General features: G+C 44.4%; 1 protein-coding gene across 2 annotated transcripts in view; it reads left to right on the forward strand.

The window, feature by feature from the left end:
- Positions 1 to 20,063, forward strand: part of ADCK1 (aarF domain containing kinase 1) — an 81,156-nt gene that overhangs the window by 51,997 nt on the left and 9,096 nt on the right. For both annotated transcript variants that reach the window (XM_072865539.1, XM_072865540.1), the window contains exons 5-7: positions 3,234 to 3,392; positions 7,175 to 7,333; positions 10,594 to 10,710. In XM_072865539.1, the coding sequence (XP_072721640.1) occupies positions 3,234 to 3,392; positions 7,175 to 7,333; positions 10,594 to 10,710 (435 nt within the window). The remainder of the gene's footprint in view (positions 1 to 3,233; positions 3,393 to 7,174; positions 7,334 to 10,593; positions 10,711 to 20,063) is intronic.

Raw genomic sequence — 20,063 nt, forward strand, 5'->3', positions numbered from 1 at the left:
GCTCCCCTGTACAGCTGTAAACCTGCAGCTGGCTGTCCTGCTCCTTTGAAAGAGCAGCCCTAAAGTTCATTTTCTCTCTTCTAAAACTTTATTAAACCTGTCTGGAAACTATGCTTGTTTCATCTCCTGTCAGGATTACGGATGGTAACAGCCAGTTTGATAAGGCCCTTTGAGACCAGCTGTGGCCTGAAAGATGCTCGAGAGTTCCTTAAGTACCATGTCAGGTGGGCTCTGAGACTGTCCCAGACCTTTGCTTGCTAATTATCCATCCTGGAAATGATGGTTGGAGTTTTTGTAAAGGGTGCTTATTAGCTGGCTGCTTGTGAGCAGTAAGAGCCTGCAGCCTGCTCCAAGAATGCCCTGCCTGCATGAAATGGGTGCAGCTGCCTTCCCCTGGGAAGGACCCCGCTCTCCGGCAGGCAGCATGGAAGCCTGGCTCACCTCTTCTCTGCTTCAATGCCATACAGCCTCTGGCTTGCTTTTGCCTGTCAGGGACACACAGTGTGCATCAGAGGCACTAGCTGCCTCCAGCGAGCTGCAAAAGGACAATTTCATAATGAATGAGGGTGATTTGCTAAGTGGGGGGTCCTGGAGCCCAGCCATAATTGTGCTGCTGCTTTATCTCAGCCTCACACCTGCTCATGTAATGGCCCGGCTGTGATCCGTTCCCTCCCCCATGTGCACGCTCTACCCTTCTGCTCCTGGAGGAGCCATCAATTCTCTGGCCTTGTTGCAGTCCTTCGCCTTGCTGCCCTTGCCTGCAGCCTGTGGGTGTGCACAAATTCCCCCTTGAATTGCAGGAGGGCCACTGGGCTGGCTCTAATGGACATTACTGCTAACCTGGCTTTCATGTCCTAAATAACAAGTTTTTAAATGAAATCCTTCTGCCCAAAAGAACTCCTAGAGACAGCTTTCTTCAAATGATGTTTCGTTACAAAACTTAGTCATACAAGAATATTGTATATATTATTCCTGCCAGAGGGAATATGTGCAGCTTTTTTTTTTCCCCTGCATGCATTCAATACTGGTGAAAATAGTTGGATTGACAGTGTAGGCAATTAAAAGCTTTTGAAATCCATAGCAGATGGAACTTTATCCAATCTATATGTGGTCTTACTATAAATGTACCTTACTGGATTCAGGCCAGTGAACTCCCAATTCTGTGCTTTAACCTTTGGTGGATGTTACCACCCTTATGACAGTTAGACTAGTAATATTGGCTGCTACTCTGTAAAGGGTACATCCCTTTAATATGAGCGTGTAGGGTAGTGAGAGAGGTGAAGAAAGCCCCAGCTCAACCTCATGTGGCAAGTTCTCCGTTTGCATTTTTTCCTTCCTTATGGGATCTTGTAGCCCAATATGCTCCTGGCCACCTTAAGTCTCTTCCCCTTAACAGGTTCTCTCTTCAGCTGATAGACAAACTTCACATAAAGGTAAAAGCCCCTGTGTCTTGAACACGTCCCCTGACCCATCTGTCATCCTGTAGGTGCTTCTTTCTTTATACTAATCTGAAACGAGAATCTCAAAATCCAGAAGTGAGAGAGAAAAGAAAGGGCAGGGGGGGAGAGAGAAAAACCTTTTCTCTCTTGAGACAGGAATGTCAATAGGTTTGAATTATGGACCTGCTGTAATTAAAAAACACATAACTAGTTGTTTTTAAATGCAGTTGTTTTACTTAATTGATTTTGCCGCCAGGACCAAAGGGAATTAAATAAATAAATAAAATGCACCTTCCTAGTGAATTACTGGTGGCAGCTGAGTCGCTGTTGGAATCTAATTGCTGCAAATGCTCCAGTTTGTTGCTAGCAATAGTTTTCTGTGGAAGGGGCTGGGAGAGAAGGGGTAGGGTGGTGTGGGAGGGGGCTCATTCCCTGGCAGCTGCAGGAGGGAACAGGCTGCTCCTTGTATAGTATTTTTCTTCCTTGTCAGCAAAAAGAATATTTGTTTAACGCTTTGCATGAAGACTTTGCTTAGAAGGTCTTTATTCATATTTAATTACTAGCTCGCTGCAGCTCCCGTCTTTAATTACCTTTTAAAAAGCAGGTTATAAAAATGCACTGACATTCTTTCTTTTCTGTTACTGCATAAATTACAGGCTTCTCAAGTGCTCACCCGAAATCAGTCCAGCCTGTGGGAAGGGTGGGACAGGTTCCCTTTGCTGACTTCTGTATACCTCAGAGCTTGTCTGCACCTTGCTCTACAGAGCTGGACAGAAACCCTCGACTAGTGTTACATGAACTAGCTCCGTGTCTGAAGCCACATGAGCACATTGACACTTCCTCTGAGTTAATTAACTGTGCGAAGGGGCCTGGCTAGTCAGCCAGGCTGATACCACACTACCATGGTAATAGTGTTTCCAGGGCCCGAGCTGCCCAGTGCTGCACTGAGGGTCTCTAGCAGGGCACTGTGTTATGCCAGGCAGACAGGCCTTTGCCCGTCTCCCATTGCCTCACCCATGTCTGTCTAGGTTTTTGCTTCCTGGACATCCCCCTGGTGGATCTACTTCTTCATCTGCAACTTCCCTTATAATCTGGTCCTGAGTTTCATACCCAGAGCTGCTAATACTTTCCTTTCCTGCCCACATAGGGCTTTGCTGTCCCCACCAGGTGCTTTTTCTGAGCTGAGAGCACTGGTTACTTTTACTGGAGGCATGTAAAACATGTTTTCAGGCCAAGTCGTCAGAGGTGCAAACTGCAATTTTTGTCCCCCTGCCCTGAATCCAGCCCTTACCACTGTTCCTGGTCATGTGCTGGCTTTCATCATGTAAGCTGGCCAACGCTGCTGTAATGCATGGGAACACACCCTGTCAGGTTTCAGGGGGTGATGGTGGGTGGTATTAAATATCTGCAAAAGAATTACATGCAGAGGGACAGCTGTTGGCTTCTGCACCCAGTAACAGCCAAGGATGCTGACAGTAATCGCTCCAACCTGTTTTCGGGACAGCCTGGAGGGGTCCCTCACATGCTGCCTGGCCACTCTGTGTCCTAGATGAAATGCGCTGCTGGGGCTCTGCCACATGTTTCCATAAGCAGAGTATCTCCAGGGCACTTTGGTGCTTGGCGGGCTTCACTGGGAGGCCAAGCACTGACACGGCTCAGGCAGGGAACAGAGGAAGGATGAAAGGACTGAGCCTGCCCAGCTTCGGCACATGCTGTCTCTGGCCTGTGGGCAGGGCTTTCCTTAGGATAGTCTCTGGCACCCCAAGCTGATGCCTCTCTCTCTTCTCCCGGCAGATAAAAGAGCTCTTCGTGAGTTTTGAGGACACACCCTTGGGAGCAGCATCACTAGCCCAGGTGCACAAGGCAGTGCTGCAGGATGGGAGAACGGTGGCAGTGAAAATCCAGCACCCAAAGGTCCAAGCTCAGAGCTCCAAGGATATTTTGCTCATGGAGGTAAAACTACTCGTTGTCTTTGACTTACAGAGCAATTGCCATTGAAATGTGTGGGGGCCACATTCACCCATGATGTAAGCAGGTATAACAACACCATCCTGTAGCTTTGAAACCTCCACAGAGATAAATGCTGTCTTACAGGAATAATACAGAAAGTTGGTGAGGATTGCAGTGAGGGTGATTGTGTGGGTGGAGAGGCTGAACAAGAGGGTGAGACTGAAGGAAGGCAGAAGGACAAGACAGGTAAATGTGAATGACATCTGAGTAAGTCCATATGAGATTTAAAAACTAGACAGTGAGTCCTGAAGTCTCTCTTCTGCCTGTGTGCCCATTAACTGGTGGATTGAACTGGTCTCAGTTCCCCTTGCAGTCAGGGCTGTGTGGCCAAGGAAAAATCATTCTCCATGATTAGCATGTTTTTTCAGTTAAATTCCAGTCTGGATTCAACAGTGGCTGAGCTTGCTGTGGTTCAGTTCTGTTTCTTGATCAGCTCCTTAATGCTGAGCTGATTCATGCTGGAAGCAAAACCACTGAAATATGGAGAAGGTCACCTAACAGGGGCAGACACACAGATGAGGGATTCAGCTAGGAAAAAAGTTTCAGTACCTGTGTCTTGTTCCTCTCCTGAATGGTGGGTACCACTCATGTTCCCAGTACAATACTGTAGCTTTTCCCAAACTTCTAAGTCTAGTCCATTGAAGGGAGGAGCTGGAGAAAAGCTGTGGCACTACACTGCGTTGCAGTAGTCAAAGATGCCAGTGGTATGGTAGGGAACAGGAAATGGGAGATGGGGCTGAGGTGGAGGAGAGGGGAAGGATTAGGTCTGTAAATGGTAACACTAAAGCGCTCAGCTCTCCTAGTAAGCCTATATCTGTATATATAGTACAGTAATGTGCACATCCATTGGCAGACAAGTATGGCCATGGGACTAAAGAGGGGAAAATTAAGCTGAGGGGGTCTGGTAAGTGTTTAGAGGGTACTGCTGATGCAATGACACACAGTTCTCCATCACAGGAGATCAGGAGTCAAAGATCCTGCCAGCACCCTCTCAGAGGAACATATAACTAAAGCTTCTTTAGGCAGCTAAAACACCCTGCTTTGAGCAATCCTGGCTAGTCTGCAAAGAAACACAGCTGGTTACAGCTAGAGCACATCAGTTTGCAGCTAAACATTTATTTTGAACTCATAGTGAAATAAATTTTTGGGTTCAATAAAGATATCCCAGTACGATGGGATATGTCTGTTTCAGTGCTGGTTTGAGAACTGTTTGAACTTGCTTTGGGTCCAGCTGTAGATTTGGATTTGATTCAGGTCCTCTCTAGGACTGACTGCAGTGGTGTGTCCAGTGAGTTTGCTTTTGTGAGTCGTCACATGCACAGCAGTTCTCAGGGGGCTTATGGCATCCTTCACTCCTGCCCAGGACGGGGTAGCAGAAGCTAAGCAGTCAAGGAAGAAGGATGTGCAAGGTAATGAAAGACTGTGAAACCAGGGCAATTGTGTTGAGGATTGTGTATGAATGAGCCAAGACCTAGATCCACCTTGGGACAGAAAAATATAACAGAAAAAATGCCCCCTCACGCTATGTTGCTGTGGTTGCTGGTTATATTGGTAAGAGACATTTAAACAAATAATTTTAGAATGATTCCTGTCTTTTCTGTTTTTAGACTAATCCCCCTGGGAAACTTGAAACTAAAACAGTGTATTTCCTTTTGGCTATTTAATATTGTCCTTCCTCTACAGACAATCTAGTTTATCATCCTCAAGATGTTGTGTACACACAGCTATGGGAAAGTAGCTCACAACATGACATATTCAGTCTTGTTTTTAAAGGGTCTCTTGTGGAGTGCTGGCTCACATGCATCATCATATCCTTGTGTAGGACTATTTTTGCGTAGGCTGCACTGAAAGTCAGATATGTGCACTGAGATTCTGGTCCTTTACGAATCAGACAGACATTGCAGCTAGGTAGGATGTTGATTTAAATATTGATGGAGATGGTCTTATTTAGGGACTGATAGGAAGGAATCTGAATGGGAAAGCTAGATGGAAAATTCTGAAATTCATTTGAGGTTTCATAGGATCATTGCTGACTCTTTAAAAATCAGTACAGCATCTGATAAATCCAGAGAGAGATACTTCACTGCTCTTCTTATATCAATACTTATTTCAAGACAATATGTTAGACAGATGTCAGAAAAGGGACAGGCCAAATACTTGTTAAGTATGTCCCTGCTGATGGTCAAGTTGGCAAATTGATTCAAAAGAACATTTAAAGAAAGCAAAAAACAATGCATGAGTTTTCTCACATCAGGCACCAATGAAATAATCCTGCAGCTGCTATAAAGTTTATGTACACATTCATGAAGATCGCTAGTTACATTTCATTTGGGTGACATAAATTTGAAAGGATTTATGCCTCTAGATATAACAGTAGAAAAATCATTCAATAGTGTCTGGAACCTGGTGATTACATTTTTAAAGGAACATTGAGTTTGGAACTGACATTTAGATAAGAGAAGTAGAGACGGGTGGAGAACAAACGTTTTCACACAGCTGAACAGGAGCAGTGATGGTTCATAAATTTATTTTTTGTCATACATTTCAATGATAGCAGCTTTCTGTGTGTGCTTTAAATGTTCCTCCTGCAGTGCAGGAATTCCCACCTCAATGGTGGAGATCTAGAAAGGGAAACTGTCCAGGAACACACACTGACAAGTCTGTTTTCATTTTCAGATGGATGTACAGAACAAGTAAGATAAAGAGATAAAGTGGATTGCATTTTTATGTTTTATTCTTGTTTTATGATTCAAGTCGTTAAAAAAAGCCAAACAAATTATTTTCCTTAAGATGTGGTCCAGATTGTCAGCTTGTGTAAATTTGTGACTCTGGTTGAGAAACTGGCCCTTCATTTGAACAGAAAGCATCCTTGGCTGCTGTGCAGCTTTGATTATGCCATCCAATTGCATAATCTTAATTTTCTTCACGAAGGACTGCCCATCACTCACCCCTTAAATGTTGCTTTAAGCAAATGTTTCCAGGAACTTTTTGGCTGGGCTTTTCGAGGCCCTATGCAACTAAATACCTAAGCCCTTTAAGAAGAAAAGGATGCCAGGTGCTGGATATATGATACTTAGAAAACACCACCTCAGCATTGCTAAGGATGGCTGTGACTGATGCTGAGGAGCAACTTGCCCTCTGACCCCCACCAGAAGTGTCCTTTAAAGATATGTAGCCTACTACCTGTATCCAGACTCCATTGTCTTCTCTGAACTGCCCAGTGGATTTTCTGTGCTAGGAAAATTCTTGCTCAGCAGTGGAAGAAGTAACATAGAGGTGACAAGTTGTACTTTACATCTTCCTCTTCTGCATTATCTGAGGGCTGTTCGAATAAAGCCAAACAGTGACTTGTAGAATTGTAGGACGCAGAAGAAAGTCGCTCCTGGGCCATGCCCTTGGCGAGATCCGTCCATGTGGTCTCTTCTCCAGGGCTGTGTTCTCTTACTTCTAGGCAGCAGGCAGCTGGGCTCCCTTTGGTGTCTGTGCCATCATTTAACTCCTAGATGTGCCTGTGTGGAAGGGCAAGCCAAAATTTGTGTTGCATGACCAAGGTATGACAGCATGTATTGTGTTATGATACTGCAGGAACCCTACAAGCACTTGGGGTGCAGGTTGGGTTTTTTTGTCTGTAAGTTACATGGAACGATCCTATCAAAACACCACTATGTGTAGCTGCGTGGCTTTGGAGCCAGGATGCAGCTGATTGTCTGTTTCCCTGTTCTCAGGTTCTCCTCTTGGTTGTGAAGCAGATCTTTCCAGATTTTGAGTTCATGTGGCTGGTGGAAGAAGCTAAGAAGAATCTGCCTTTGGAGCTGGATTTCCTCAATGAAGGCAGAAATGCTGAGAAGGTTGCTCATATGCTCAAGAACTTTGACTTCCTGAAGGTGAGGGAACACATATTTCCGTGTATGTATGTGCATTAATAGTCTCTCTTTATGCATCTTGTGCACCTCATTCACCACCTGGAGGAATCATACCGAGGGAAAATGGAGTTCAGTCCCTCTGTGGTGTTCATCCTAGACTGTTCTGCTGATATGGACCAGAAACTGCTCTGAGACATGCTTCCTCCTTGTCTGTTTCCTACTGTAGGCACTGTATATTGGATGAGGAGTGGTGGCTTGGGGCCAGCAGTCTCTGGAGCCTGCTATTCATTTCCCCAAACACTGTTTCTAACTTGTCCAGAGACCTGTGACTTTGCCATTCTTTGCTGAGCCATCTGATGGTACCTTTTCCTGGGCTTTATCTCAACTGAGGGCAAGAAATGGACATAAAACAGGAAAGCTAGACTGAAGCTGATGATGTCAAGTACGATTTGGTACACTGTGTATCTCAGGAGGAAGCATGTTCGTACAAATCTTTTCTCCTGCAAAAAAGCACATTTTCTCTCTGGAGTTGAGTGTACATCCTGCATACACATGCACGGCTAATGCCTTCATGTTACCTTCATACACAAACTCAGCTGCACCCATATTGTGCTTTTCCCCACTGACACTCTTACGCCACCTCCCCTCTACACACTGACTGAGGTCACTGACAAATGTCTCAAGTACAACCAGATATGTACACATCCCCTTCTTTGCAGACATAAACTCACATCTTCAAAGTCGCATGTGCACAGATCTTTTGCTGACGTACAAGAAGCACAAGCCTCCACTGTGTGCATTCTGGAAATACACAAGTATGGTCAAGCATACATAGTGGTGTGGGCACAGTCACGGACGTAACTGCATTTGCATATACACAAAGGCAGCAAAAAATGCACCCTCCTGTGAACCCCCTGCATACACACATCAAAATGAGGTTTTCACCTCCTGTTTATGCAGAAGTCCCAAGATGGAAGTGACAGATGTCTGAAATGAGGTGAGTTTTTGTTAGACTTTACAGGCTGATGCATCCATTTTCTCCTTGCTTCCTCCATGCAAGGGCTATAGTTCCTTCTCACCTGACTCCAAGTTTGGGGCAGTCTGTTTAGAGCCCAGTGGTAGCAGTGGCCTTCCCATAGACACAGATAGCTAAAAGCCACCAGGACCACAGAAGGCCAAAGGCCAATGATTTTGCTGAGTGGGCGCTTATCAGAAGTGATGCACCTTGGAGAGCTGTATCCGTTGCAGCTGTAACTAGGATACTGTGAAGTAAATCCCCATGGAGACGGCCAATCACCTCCTCGCTGGGTTAAGGAGCTATCATGATATCAATATGTGTAACAATAACAAATGGCTTGAGATGGCTAAATAATGGATCCTCCCGTCTGACCTGCCAATTGAGAGATGTGTTCATCACCCAAAGGCAACGGAAGAATTGGGCTCCTGTATCATTAATTTTCCTAAACACGCTAGAAAGCTGAGAAGTAGATTTTGTGCTGTTAACCTGTTTGAGCTTTTAAAGCCAGAGATAAATTGTTTCCATGCACTAGCATTACAGCCAACATCTGTGAGTAATTAAAAAAATCACTGAAGAATTTGGCTGTGAGTGAGAGAGGCATCTCCGAGAGCATGGATAGTGCTTTACAAGCCCACTGACTTGCCCCTGTAAATCTTGAGACAAGAATGAGTGTCATCTGAAATGATCTAAGGCAGCAGGGATCAGTGAGCTAGATGGGCTGGGGAACTGTTAGTTTTGGAGTTGGTTTGCTTTCTCACCAATCTAACTGCAAAGAATGGACATCCAGATAAGCTGGGAAGGCTGTGAGTAAATGAATCCCCCTTGCCCATAGCGGATCCCTGGCATCAAAGTCTACACAAGGTTAACATGCAAAGTAAGGCAGGAGCGTTGAACCGTGGGACTGAGGGACATTGGAATTGCTCAGCAAAGGAGTCTTTGATCTAAAGCGGCACACACACAGTAAGGGAGAATTGGGTGACATTGGGAAAATGGTCTCTCTAGGACAGGAACAGTGGGGGAGGCAGAGTGTTTGTGAGGGACTGAGACACTGTGAGTAGTTACAAGCAGAGTATAAAACAAATGCTGCTTGCTCAGGAGTTACGATGAGCTACAGTGGCCTGGCTGGTTCCCCTGCCTTTGGTTGCCCTAGATGGAGTTATCTCTTCCTGTCCTGCCCCAAGGTGCTGGACCCTTGCAGTGTGCGAGTCCTGAGTCCACAGCCGAGTCGGGAGGGTGAGGAGAGGAGGCTGCACAGCTGGTTCTCTCTTTACAGGATCCAAAATGTGTATCTCTGTATTGGGGCACAGTAATGGGAATGGGTGGAGCTCCCTTATATCTTTGCTAAAATGTACCTGTGCAGCTTCACCCATGTGCAAAGGCAAATCTGGACAGCTTGGGAGATTGGTCAGCATAGTGATGTGAGGAATATCCAAAGGGAACTTCAGCAAAAGGACTCTTGACAGTAGGGACTTCAGCGTGGAAAGAATTTGGCTGGAGAGAGAGGCTGGAAAAGGGGGAGGCAGCCTGAGTGACGCCTGTGTCACTGCCTCCCTGGGTGACACCGGGCCTCTTACTGGTACCTCACTCAGCTTGATTTACTGCAGATTGAATGAAAAGTGCTTTGACATTTTACACTTGTTACTGTGTCACGTTGGCAATAAGATAGTTAAGGGTCTCCCAGGGTTTCTGTGACAAGTCCCTTATTTGTGACACTTGATTTTTCTCCCAGTTCAATTGCAGATGGCCTAAGTATGCAGGGTTTGTCAGCTCAAAGGCGTTTGTGTTCCAAGGGGCACTGCAGAGATACAATTTATGACGATGGCTTATCATTTTTAGAGCGGCATAAGTGGGCCCTGTGCGTAGCCAACGAGATGCAGTTCCTGTCTTAAGAAGCTGAGTGAATGATTCAGAAACTTGCAATAGGTACTGGTTAAACAGCCCAGCTAGAGGAGCTACAGAGCAGATAAGAAAGCTCTCAGGCATCAGTGGGACTCGGAGGTGGTCAAAATCTTGTGGAGTGTCACCAGAAATATTGCATGAGGACAGGTCCTGCTGCCGTTGAATTGGTGTGTTGTCCTTGCATACATTGCTGCTGTCCTGGGGAAGAGGCTGGTAGATGGATTTACCTCCCTTGTGCTCCGAAAAAAAACAAGTCTCCTCACTTCAGTCTCTTCCATTTTTACTCCATTCTGGATTGTGTGTAATATATTCTACTTGCTTTCCCAGCCTGTTGTTTGACCTAACCCATCTGTTCATGTTTCAGGTCCCCAGGATCTACTGGGAGCTCTCAACAAGGCGCGTCCTTCTCATGGAGTTTATGGAAGGGGGACAGGTGAACGACAGGGCCTACATGGAGAGGAATGGCATCAATGTCAATGAGGTAGTTTCTCAGCCATCTCTGAATTGGGCGTGGTGGGCAATGCAAAACTGATGTTGACATCAGCTGACGTTGATGCAAAATGGAGGCTGACAGGACCGGAAGGGGCAGAAAAGGGAGCACCTACAGATGTGAACAGAGCAATCAATCTGAGAGATCTCAGTTCTTGTGCTTCTGGGAAAAGTACATAACCTCTTTTGGGGAACACTCTCCTGTAGGCTGCACAGCTAGAGAGATCTTCAAGGAGACAGATGGTGAAAGATGACCATGCTCTTATATTACATACACCCATGGTTTGTTCCAAGATGGCAGTTCTTGTTATCTTAAAGGAACAACTTCAGCTTCTGATTCTTTTTGTCTCTCTTCTTTCCCTCTCTTTCTTCTGCATTAACTTTCTCCTGGACACATGCATGGGATGTAGCTTTTGTATCCTTATGCAGGAGATATAAATCATAGGTCTTATATGCTCACAGTTATTAGAGTGCTGGAGCCTCAGCCATGGTGCTTTGTAGAATATTCTGACATGGGTTGTTTTCTTCTGCTTTCCAAAATCTCCCTTTTTCTTCTGGATGCAACAGTTTTCTCCTTTGCTTCCCGGTCCTACATTACTGTGTAGTTTTGCAGTCCTTCATTAAACAGCTGCCAGATTTCATCCCTACAGAGAGGCTACATTTCCCTGACAAGTGAAATAGTTTGTATGTGTGGCATGAAGTCAGGAGAGCACTTTGGATTCTCTGTGGATGAAAGATTCTTGACGAAAAGAAGGTATTACTTCCCAGAAGGGCTGAGAAGATGCCAGGAGAAAGGGTTTTGAGCCATTGGGCAGTGTGTCAAGCCACCCCTCCCAGTCAGTGAGTGCTGATTGAGGCACTGCTTCTTGCCTTTCCCCTTGTGCCCTATCGATGAGCCTCAAAGCTGCACTTGGTTGACTGGCTATCAAAGAGCTATGGCATAAAATCAATTGTACTTAATCTGCCTGTCCACTTACCTCCCAAATCTGAACGCTTCCTCTCTCTCTGCTCCCTTTCTATCCATGGCAAAGTTCCTGTGGCATCAGTTAGAGACATGCCAAAGACCTCTCAAAGGAGAGGAAATGTGAGTTTGGTATGCCCCACAAGCAGAGAACGTTAAGTGTATCTTCTCAGCTGCCTCCTTAAGTCAGCATGCAGCTCTTTCTCTGCCTGAAGAGCTCAGCCAAATTACAAGTGGAGGACTGAGTAACCTCCCTGTTTCTTTGCCTGTTTCTCGTCGCCTTTTCCTCTGCTCTTGCACCCTGCAGAAGTCAATGAGATATTTTCTAGTAACCTCTGCAGGCAGAAAGGCAGGCACCTTTTCATGTGTTTCTCCACTGAAATACAGGAAAGCAAGAAATACTTAACTAAGGTTAAAGTAGATTTTGAGACTGTCTTTCCATTTTAATTGTGACAAACAAGCCAAGGTTAACGGGTAATAGTGAATGATGCTTTCTTCCCTGCAAGATGTCTGGTCCATTTTCATTCAAGGGACTTCCTAATTAGTACAACCTCACCCATAGATAGTGCAGTCTCTCTCCTTTCACGTCTCCATCAGGAAGAATTTGGAGCATTTGGGTCACTGGTTTTCCTGCTCCCTCTCATCAGGGCATCACAGAGGTCATTGTCAGCTGATCAGAGGTAGACAATTCCTTCTCTCTGTCTATTTTGTGCTGATGATCTTTCTTTGTATTTACCAAAGTAAGTGCGTCAATGATGCATCTGGTCTGCAAAAAGCACCATAGTGTGACTCTTGAGAACATGGTCGCTCGTGGACTTTGCTATCATGAGAGATTTTAAAAGCCTCATCCATGGCAGAACATGCAGTCAGCTCCATTCACCTGGACAAGTCAACTGGTCAAAAGCTAGAGAGTCGTTTCTTTGAGTGAGTTTATCCTATCCTTTTCTTCTGCTATAAAGGCAGAGGTCAAATCTAGCCCACAGCGCTCAGATACAACAGTGAATATTCCTCAAGTCTTGAAATAGTCAGTCAGAAAGGCTTGTTTTGATGCATTAGCAGGAGGACTCTTGAGCAATATGTACATTCAGATTTTGAGCTGGGCTTCCTCACAGTTCTTGGACAGCGGATCCATTCTCAGATCGACGTAGCTAGCATAATGTAGCTCCCTGGGACTTTGGTTGCTTCTTTGAATTTTCTCAAACTGCTGGAGATAGCAAAGTTGTCTGGAGAAGCCCAGGGAAAAACATTCTTTGCAATCTTCCATAGCTTTCTCCAGCCAGTCGGGGTGGAAAATTCAATTACTTCAGCCTTTCAGTGGGATATTTTGCTGCCAGTATCTGTCAAAATAAAGTAGTGAAGCAGCTAATTTCAGTTTTTCTAACTTGCAGAGGCTTTTGCTTGCGATAGGAGAGATTTAGGGTGAAAATTCAGCTCAATTTTTTTGTTCATCCATGCCTTTGGGAAGGTCGTTTTGTGACGTGTTGGCACAATAGGTTCCATGCATCAATGAAACCACATATTTTGCTGATTCTGAGCTGGTCTCTAAATGATGGCTAAGATGTAATTTTAAAAAAGTTGTCAACAGAGTTCTACTACTGTGAAGTGTAAGCCTCAGAAGTTTCTGGCAATCTGTTAGGTATAGAATGTTACTCAGCTCAGTGGTAGGACTGAGTTTCTGCAAACTTTCTCAGTGCCTGCACTGAGCTGTTCTTTCTTCCATTTCTCTCCCCACCCCCCCTGAAATTAATGATTAACTTTTACTGATTGCCAATAAAGCAACAGTAGAAAGGAGGGAATACCAAGCCTGTCAGAATCATGTGATGGGGAACGAGATCTGTTATTATGGCCCCAGTAAAATGAGGTAGGGGCAGTGCACACCCCAGACCTCTCCTCTGGCAAGGTGCAGCAGGTGGGGACAAATATGACCAAGGTCCATTATCAGCTGCTGCTGTTGATGCCCTGGTAAAGAACTGCATGGGGTGGTAGTGAAGTGAGCAAAAGGCAGCAGACACTGAAAGGAGCATGAGGAGGGAGTGGCAACCCAGGTTTCAAAACTATGACATGGCTTATAATATACAGCAGTTCTGGCTTTCAAGAGATGCATTAGCTCCCTATAAATCACCTCAATCTATTTATCTATCAACCCCTCTATCATCTTACTCCATTTTGTTTTACTGGGTGGAGGAAGAGGAGTCTTCGCTAAGCAGGATTTCTCTTGTGTGACAATGCAGCCTTGAAAAGCAAGCTGAGCCTCTCTCCTCTAAATGGAAAGGATCCCTGAGGTGAAAGCTTCCTTCAAACCAGGTTACTGACATTTACTTAATACCGTCTGTAGCAGGATTATCATTAAAGCTGCCCAAAAGCACATTAATCTCTCTGGATCCGTCCAAGCGCTGGATTGTAATGGCATTTAATCAGAGAAGGCTTTGATTTCTAAAGACAAGTGCAAACACTGAAATATCTGCCTGTGGAACAGTTACTTTTTCATGTGCAAGTGTAGCTGAGGATGAGCATGCAGCTAGGATATTGACAGTGGGAGGGAAGCCTGGAGAGGGAAATGATCAAGAAATGAGCCAGCATGAATTTTGAGGGAAGACCAAGCCATGGCAGGGTTAGGAAGGGGACCAGGTGGAAACTGGGCTGTTCCTGTTTCAAGACACAAGAGCATTTACAGTCTTGGTTGGGAAGATACATTTGGAAGAGGTGGGTAGAGCAGAGAAGGGAGGAAAAACAGATGGAGGGGCTCTCAAGATGTTTGTAGCATACTGTATAAAAGGAGGGAAGGAAGGATAGCAAGGCTGCTTAGAGCATGAACTTTTAAAGAAGATCCCAAATGGCACAAATGCTCCTTTTGCAACCATTCTGATTTCACCTGATTCATTTAGAGAGATCTTGTCTGTATACAGATCTTAACATTATCTCTGATCTGCTGCATGGGTCCTCCCTGTCCCTCTTTGTGGATGCTCTGCCTGTCTCCGCAGAGGCTGCTGGATCAGGAGTCTGTGGGAGCTGTGGAGCTTACGGATGCACTGTATTGCTGTATTGCCTCCAACTAACCAGCCAGCTCAGGTAGCCAAGTGGAGAGCCCCCCATGATCGCCCTGGCTTGGACTTGAGTCAGGGAAAGGAAATGATGCCATATACTTCAGCTCACTAAGAGCCTGGTCATCAGCCATGGATGATTCAGAAGTCAGGAAAGTGTTTGTCCAGCTGAGAAGTGAAAGCAAACAGCTAAGGTACTTAAGATGAGCTACTGTGCGCAATTATTGCCATCTGTCACTCCATCCTACTGTGGCTTTTTGCTTCCTTCTGTTACTAAATGGGTTCTGCACTGGAATGGTATCTCTTAGCTCAGTAAAGAGCCCAGCTACCTTCTCATGGTTGACAGCTTTTCAACTTGAAATATGCTTTCAGTGTGGGATTTACCCTTCTGCCAAGAGTCAGGAGTTGCTGCCTTGTAGCTGCTAAAATTTAAGTGGGATTTCCCAGGGTGGGATCCCTTTGTCAGCGCAAGTGTGGAAACCTCTCATGTCTCAAGTATTTGTGCTTGTAACACTCAAGTGTTAGATGAAATGGAGCATGGAGAAGAACAGTGTTTCTGGGGAAAATGGCTATTCTTGCTCTTTGCATCTACTGATTTAGTCTGGGGAGAGGTTTCCTTGCAGATTCTTCTACATTTCCTCTTGTCTGAAGCTTAACGAAAATTCACAAGGCATTGGTAAGCAAGGATAGTGACCTCCAGCATTTCCAGCTTCTGAACTGTGCAAAGACACCAGGTAAAAGAGTTAAATTACACACAAACCCGTTTCTTACTGAAAGTCAGTCTCAAGTATCAGTGTCAATCAATTGTTTAAGTCTCAGCAAGATGCTTTACATTAAATCCAAGGAAATACGACTACATTTAAAGCCAAGGGAAAATGATCCCCATGGCTGTTTTGGGTCTGACAGAGATGCAAGAAACAATTAAATAAACAACGACTGGTCTTCTCTACCTGTGTCCTTTTGAGAATCTGTGGAAACTTATCAAGTTAGTCCCTCAGTTCCCTGGGCGGATGACTCAGAATATTTCTCCCCACTTAAATGCCGTGGAAGATGGGGCACTGAGCAGGAAAACAATTTCCTCAGTCCCCAACAGAGAGTACGGGGCATGCTAGGAGTACACTCCAGGAGTCCTAAAAACTATTCCTGTATCTTAATGACATAGTGGGTGTCCAGACATCACCTTGCTGTGACGCTAGATCAGTGCATAGTGATAGTACTGCATTACAGAGCACTGTGTTTTGATCCTCACAACCAGATCACAGAGGGCAGAGTGTGAAATTGGATCTCTTGTGTGTGACCATCCTAATCTGCTATGGAGAAGAGCCATTTCAGAGCAGAGACACAGAGCAGGCTCCAAATTGTGGCTATTCTCCATGCGCACCCTTTGCTAATTTGACACCAGTTTAATTGGGCAGGATTGCCCTAGCAGGATTAAGCAAACCCTTAGATGATGTCTGTAATAACAACAACGAAAGAAAGAAAAAACCCAATACACTCTTCAATCCAATTAACCTTCGATTAACGTTCCAAAATCAATGCTATTATTTTGGCCTGAGGAGGTAATATTGAGCCCTGAGAAATTAGCTGCACAACGACCTTTACTTTTAATGAGATCAATTGAAGTTAGTGTCGCCATCTCTTAAAATAATTGGCAAATATTACAGCCAAATTAAGGCCAGAGACTAGTATCTGCTCCTGATCTAAAGAGACAGTCACAGATGGAGATGGGACAGGAAGGAATGATGCCTTATCAGGCAGTTTCATCTGGGACTTACCAGGGGCAAGTGGTGAGATCAGCTCTACAGGACCATGTTCACAGGATTTTTTTCTTTGCCTTTCTTCATGTCAGTTGGAGGCATGGAGCCAGGACCACTCTAACTCGCTCACAAGGCCAGGAAGTATCAGTGACTTTCCCTGGATAACCCAGGCTGGTTTGTTACATTGCAGCTACGCATGGACATGATATATGTGCCATCTTTTTACTGTAGGAGTATTCATAGGCTCAAATGTGCATGCATTCTTTCCTTTCTGAGAGGTTTCTTGCTAACTGTTGCGCATTGGTGTTTGTAAAGATACGCATTTGTGATGGACTTCCCAGTGTTTTGATGTTGTCAGGTTGCTCTGTCAGCTGGGTGTGCTGATTTGTTGAGGAGAGTTGCATACAGGGGCTGGTGTGTGCCCAGGAGTTTGCTGCTATGGGGCTGTATGCAAGGGGATATAATATGGGTTCATCAAAAGTAGCTCCTAGTGGATCATGCGAGGGTAACAGGTCATTTAGGCTTTCAAAACAGATGGCAGCAACAGTTTACAGTTGTATACAAGAAGAAATATATCACTGCTGGTACCTATACTACAGGTTGGGATCCTCTGAATTAGATGACAGAAATGCAGTAGGTGTACTTGGTAAAATACTTGGTACACTGGATATGAGTCAGTTAACTAGAAAAGGTGGGGATTAGTAAGGAAATTGCAAAGTAGGTAAGAAACTGATAGAGGCAATGGTGGAGAGAAATTACCGTAGTGGAGTTTTGTGAGGTTTGCTCTTCAAACCGATCTTATTTAATAAATTCAGCGATGACCTTGACACAAACAGAACTGTGTGAAGGAGGTTGTTGATGACACCAAGTTGGGAGGTTCTGTCATTGTAGAGGAGGACCAGAGTAGCAATAGCATTTGGTGGCCTTGAGGACTGAAGTGATAGAAAGGGATAAAAATGAGCAATATCAAGTGAAAAGCCATGCACTTAAAAACTAATAAGAAGAGTTTCTTAAATATGCTGGGAGTTTATCAGAGGGAAGTGACATATTAGAATTAACTTTGGGATATTAGTCAATTGCAGGTTAAGTGTGTGTTTCCAGTGGAGTGTGACTGTGTAAAAGGCAGGTTGACTCCTAGGACACATCAGATAAAGGAGCATCCTGTAGAAATGGGGCAGTATTTATGCTGTATTTATGCTGATAATTATCTTACTGGTGAACACATTGGCGTAGTGAATACTGAAGAGGGAAGGAACTAGTTAAACGCTAGGGTTATGTTAGCTAAGGAAATGATTTAAACTGGACATCATTAAATTAGGCTGGGATTTAGGGGAAAGGTTCTGACCATCTAAAGAGTAAATTTTTGGAACAGCCTCCAAAGTCATGCTTTCTGTCTTACTTATTTCCAGTGAACTTGACCAGTTTATAGAGAGACGATGTGATACTGTACAATAACAATCCTTAATGTCTGCACTGCATTCTTACTTTCTTCTGTGTTGGCTTGTCCTGAAACCAGGATGCTTGTAACTCACGTAGGATAGTTTGTGACATGTGGAATCCTTGCCATATTGAGTACATAAAATGAAGTTCATGTGCTTAGTTTGGTGAAGAGTTACTCCAAGTCTGGCTGTTATACATGTATCTGTCACTCCATTGTTTTTGTCCAGGCTGCTGACTCTCCATTTTGTCATCTGCAATCTGCTTATTCCTCAGCTACATGTTTTTCAAAATGAAAACATTGGGCTGAAAATGTGCGGTTTGCCTGACACAGTGTTATGGTCATGTCACATAATGTGACAATGGCAGGTTGCTATTTGCATTGACTGGTGAGGCCACAGGCTCACTTGGTGACTGTAGTCATCATGTTCTGCTACAGCAGAGACAGACAAACTGAACTTCTTTTAGGCAATAACACACCTTCTCGCAACGGGCCAGGACATGCCTCTAGCCAGAGCCTGTGTCTGGTGTCATCCTGACATATCAAGCTCAGCTCTGCTTGCTGACTGGCATAGTTTTTTTTCTTATGTGTTATGCCTAAATTATGCCATTCTTGATTACACCCCACTCTGCCTAGTTGTATTTCTTGTAGCTCATCCAGTGCTGCAAGTGCTTCTGCTTCCTTGCTATTCAAACCTTCTAACATAGGTAGACTGCCCCTCCTCTGCCATTCCTTGGCCAACTTTGGAATCTTCAGCTCTTTTATTCTTTTTCCCAAGTAAATTCCTCCTGCACCCTGCTCATTTGTTTGCTTTCTCTGAACTCAGTCTGTGTAGTCTGCATCCCTCTGTTAATGAGGTGTCTGGAAGTGAATGCAGGATTCCAAGGGTGATTATTATTTTTTTACGATGTGCAGCAGAACAATGCTGGTAATGACAAGGACCTCATTGTGTTGAATGATAAACAAGGAAAGGAATGATGACCTCTCTGTGTCATAACAAAATGCCTGTGTGTTTACTTTGGTCTTTGCTTCCGGAAATCACTGCAACCTTTTGTCTAATTTGCGATGCACCTTCACCCTGAGGTCTTACACAGCCCAAATGCATGCTGAATTCCTCCCTTCTCCTGAGTAGAGGTTTTCACATGTTTGTTTTCTCATTTCACCAAACCGCATTCTTCCAAAGTAAATTCTGTATTTGTTATTTATCCAGTGGCCTTCTCAATAAGGGTGGAATAAAGGGCCATAGTGATGGGGCACAGTACTGGAGAATTAAAGTATATAAAGATTTCATGTTTTTTTCCTAAACTTTTTCTCTAGAAACATGAACTCCTTTTGTCTGAATTATAATGCTAGGTCTCCATTCACATATTATACTCTAAGCCCTAGAAATACAACCTTCCTTTTCAGTTTAGAATTCGACAGTATTGGTGCTTTCTATCTTAATTTAATTTTTATCCTATTTTAGAGGTGTGTCAACAGACAAAAATATCCCAAAATAGTATGCCACACAGCTCCATCTCTTACACTGGCTAATTTTTTTTTTCCAAAAGTAAAGACTGTTTATATGCTTATATCATAAATCCCTGTAACATATCTTCTGTATGCTAACTAAATTATACAGAATGCATTCCTCTTTCTTAAAGAAGCCATAAAGTCTAGTTTCAATGAATTAACTACTGCAGAAACTCAAGGTTGCATGCTGGGGAAGAGGTAAATATAAGTACAGCAGGGAAGGGAGAGAGGATGGGGATCTTGCAGTGAAGACCATCTTGTACCCATGACCCAGCCTGTGAGTCTGAACAGGGTTGTGACTCCTGTTTTCATGGTAAGATGGGAAGATGAATCCCAAGCTTCTTTTGTGTTGCACTGTGGGCTGCAAAAGGCTATGACCGCAGATCCGTTTAGTAACCTGTCTGCTGACGGTGACTCAAGAGGGGAGATCTTCCCTGCACCTGGAGCCTACAGCCATACCATAAGATGCTGTTATGAGAGTGGCATGGATAACTTGGTGAGAGGTGTTTTTGTAGGATCCTAGGATATTTGAGATTGGAAGGGACCTCAGGAGGTCTCCTATCAAACCTCCTGCTAAGGCAGGGTCAGCTATGAGGTCAGACCAGCTTACTCAGGGTGTTTTCCAGTCAAGTCTTT

This window comes from Ciconia boyciana, chromosome 6, assembly GCF_034638445.1.
Source record: "Ciconia boyciana chromosome 6, ASM3463844v1, whole genome shotgun sequence".
NCBI classification, from domain to species: Eukaryota; Metazoa; Chordata; class Aves; order Ciconiiformes; family Ciconiidae; genus Ciconia; species Ciconia boyciana.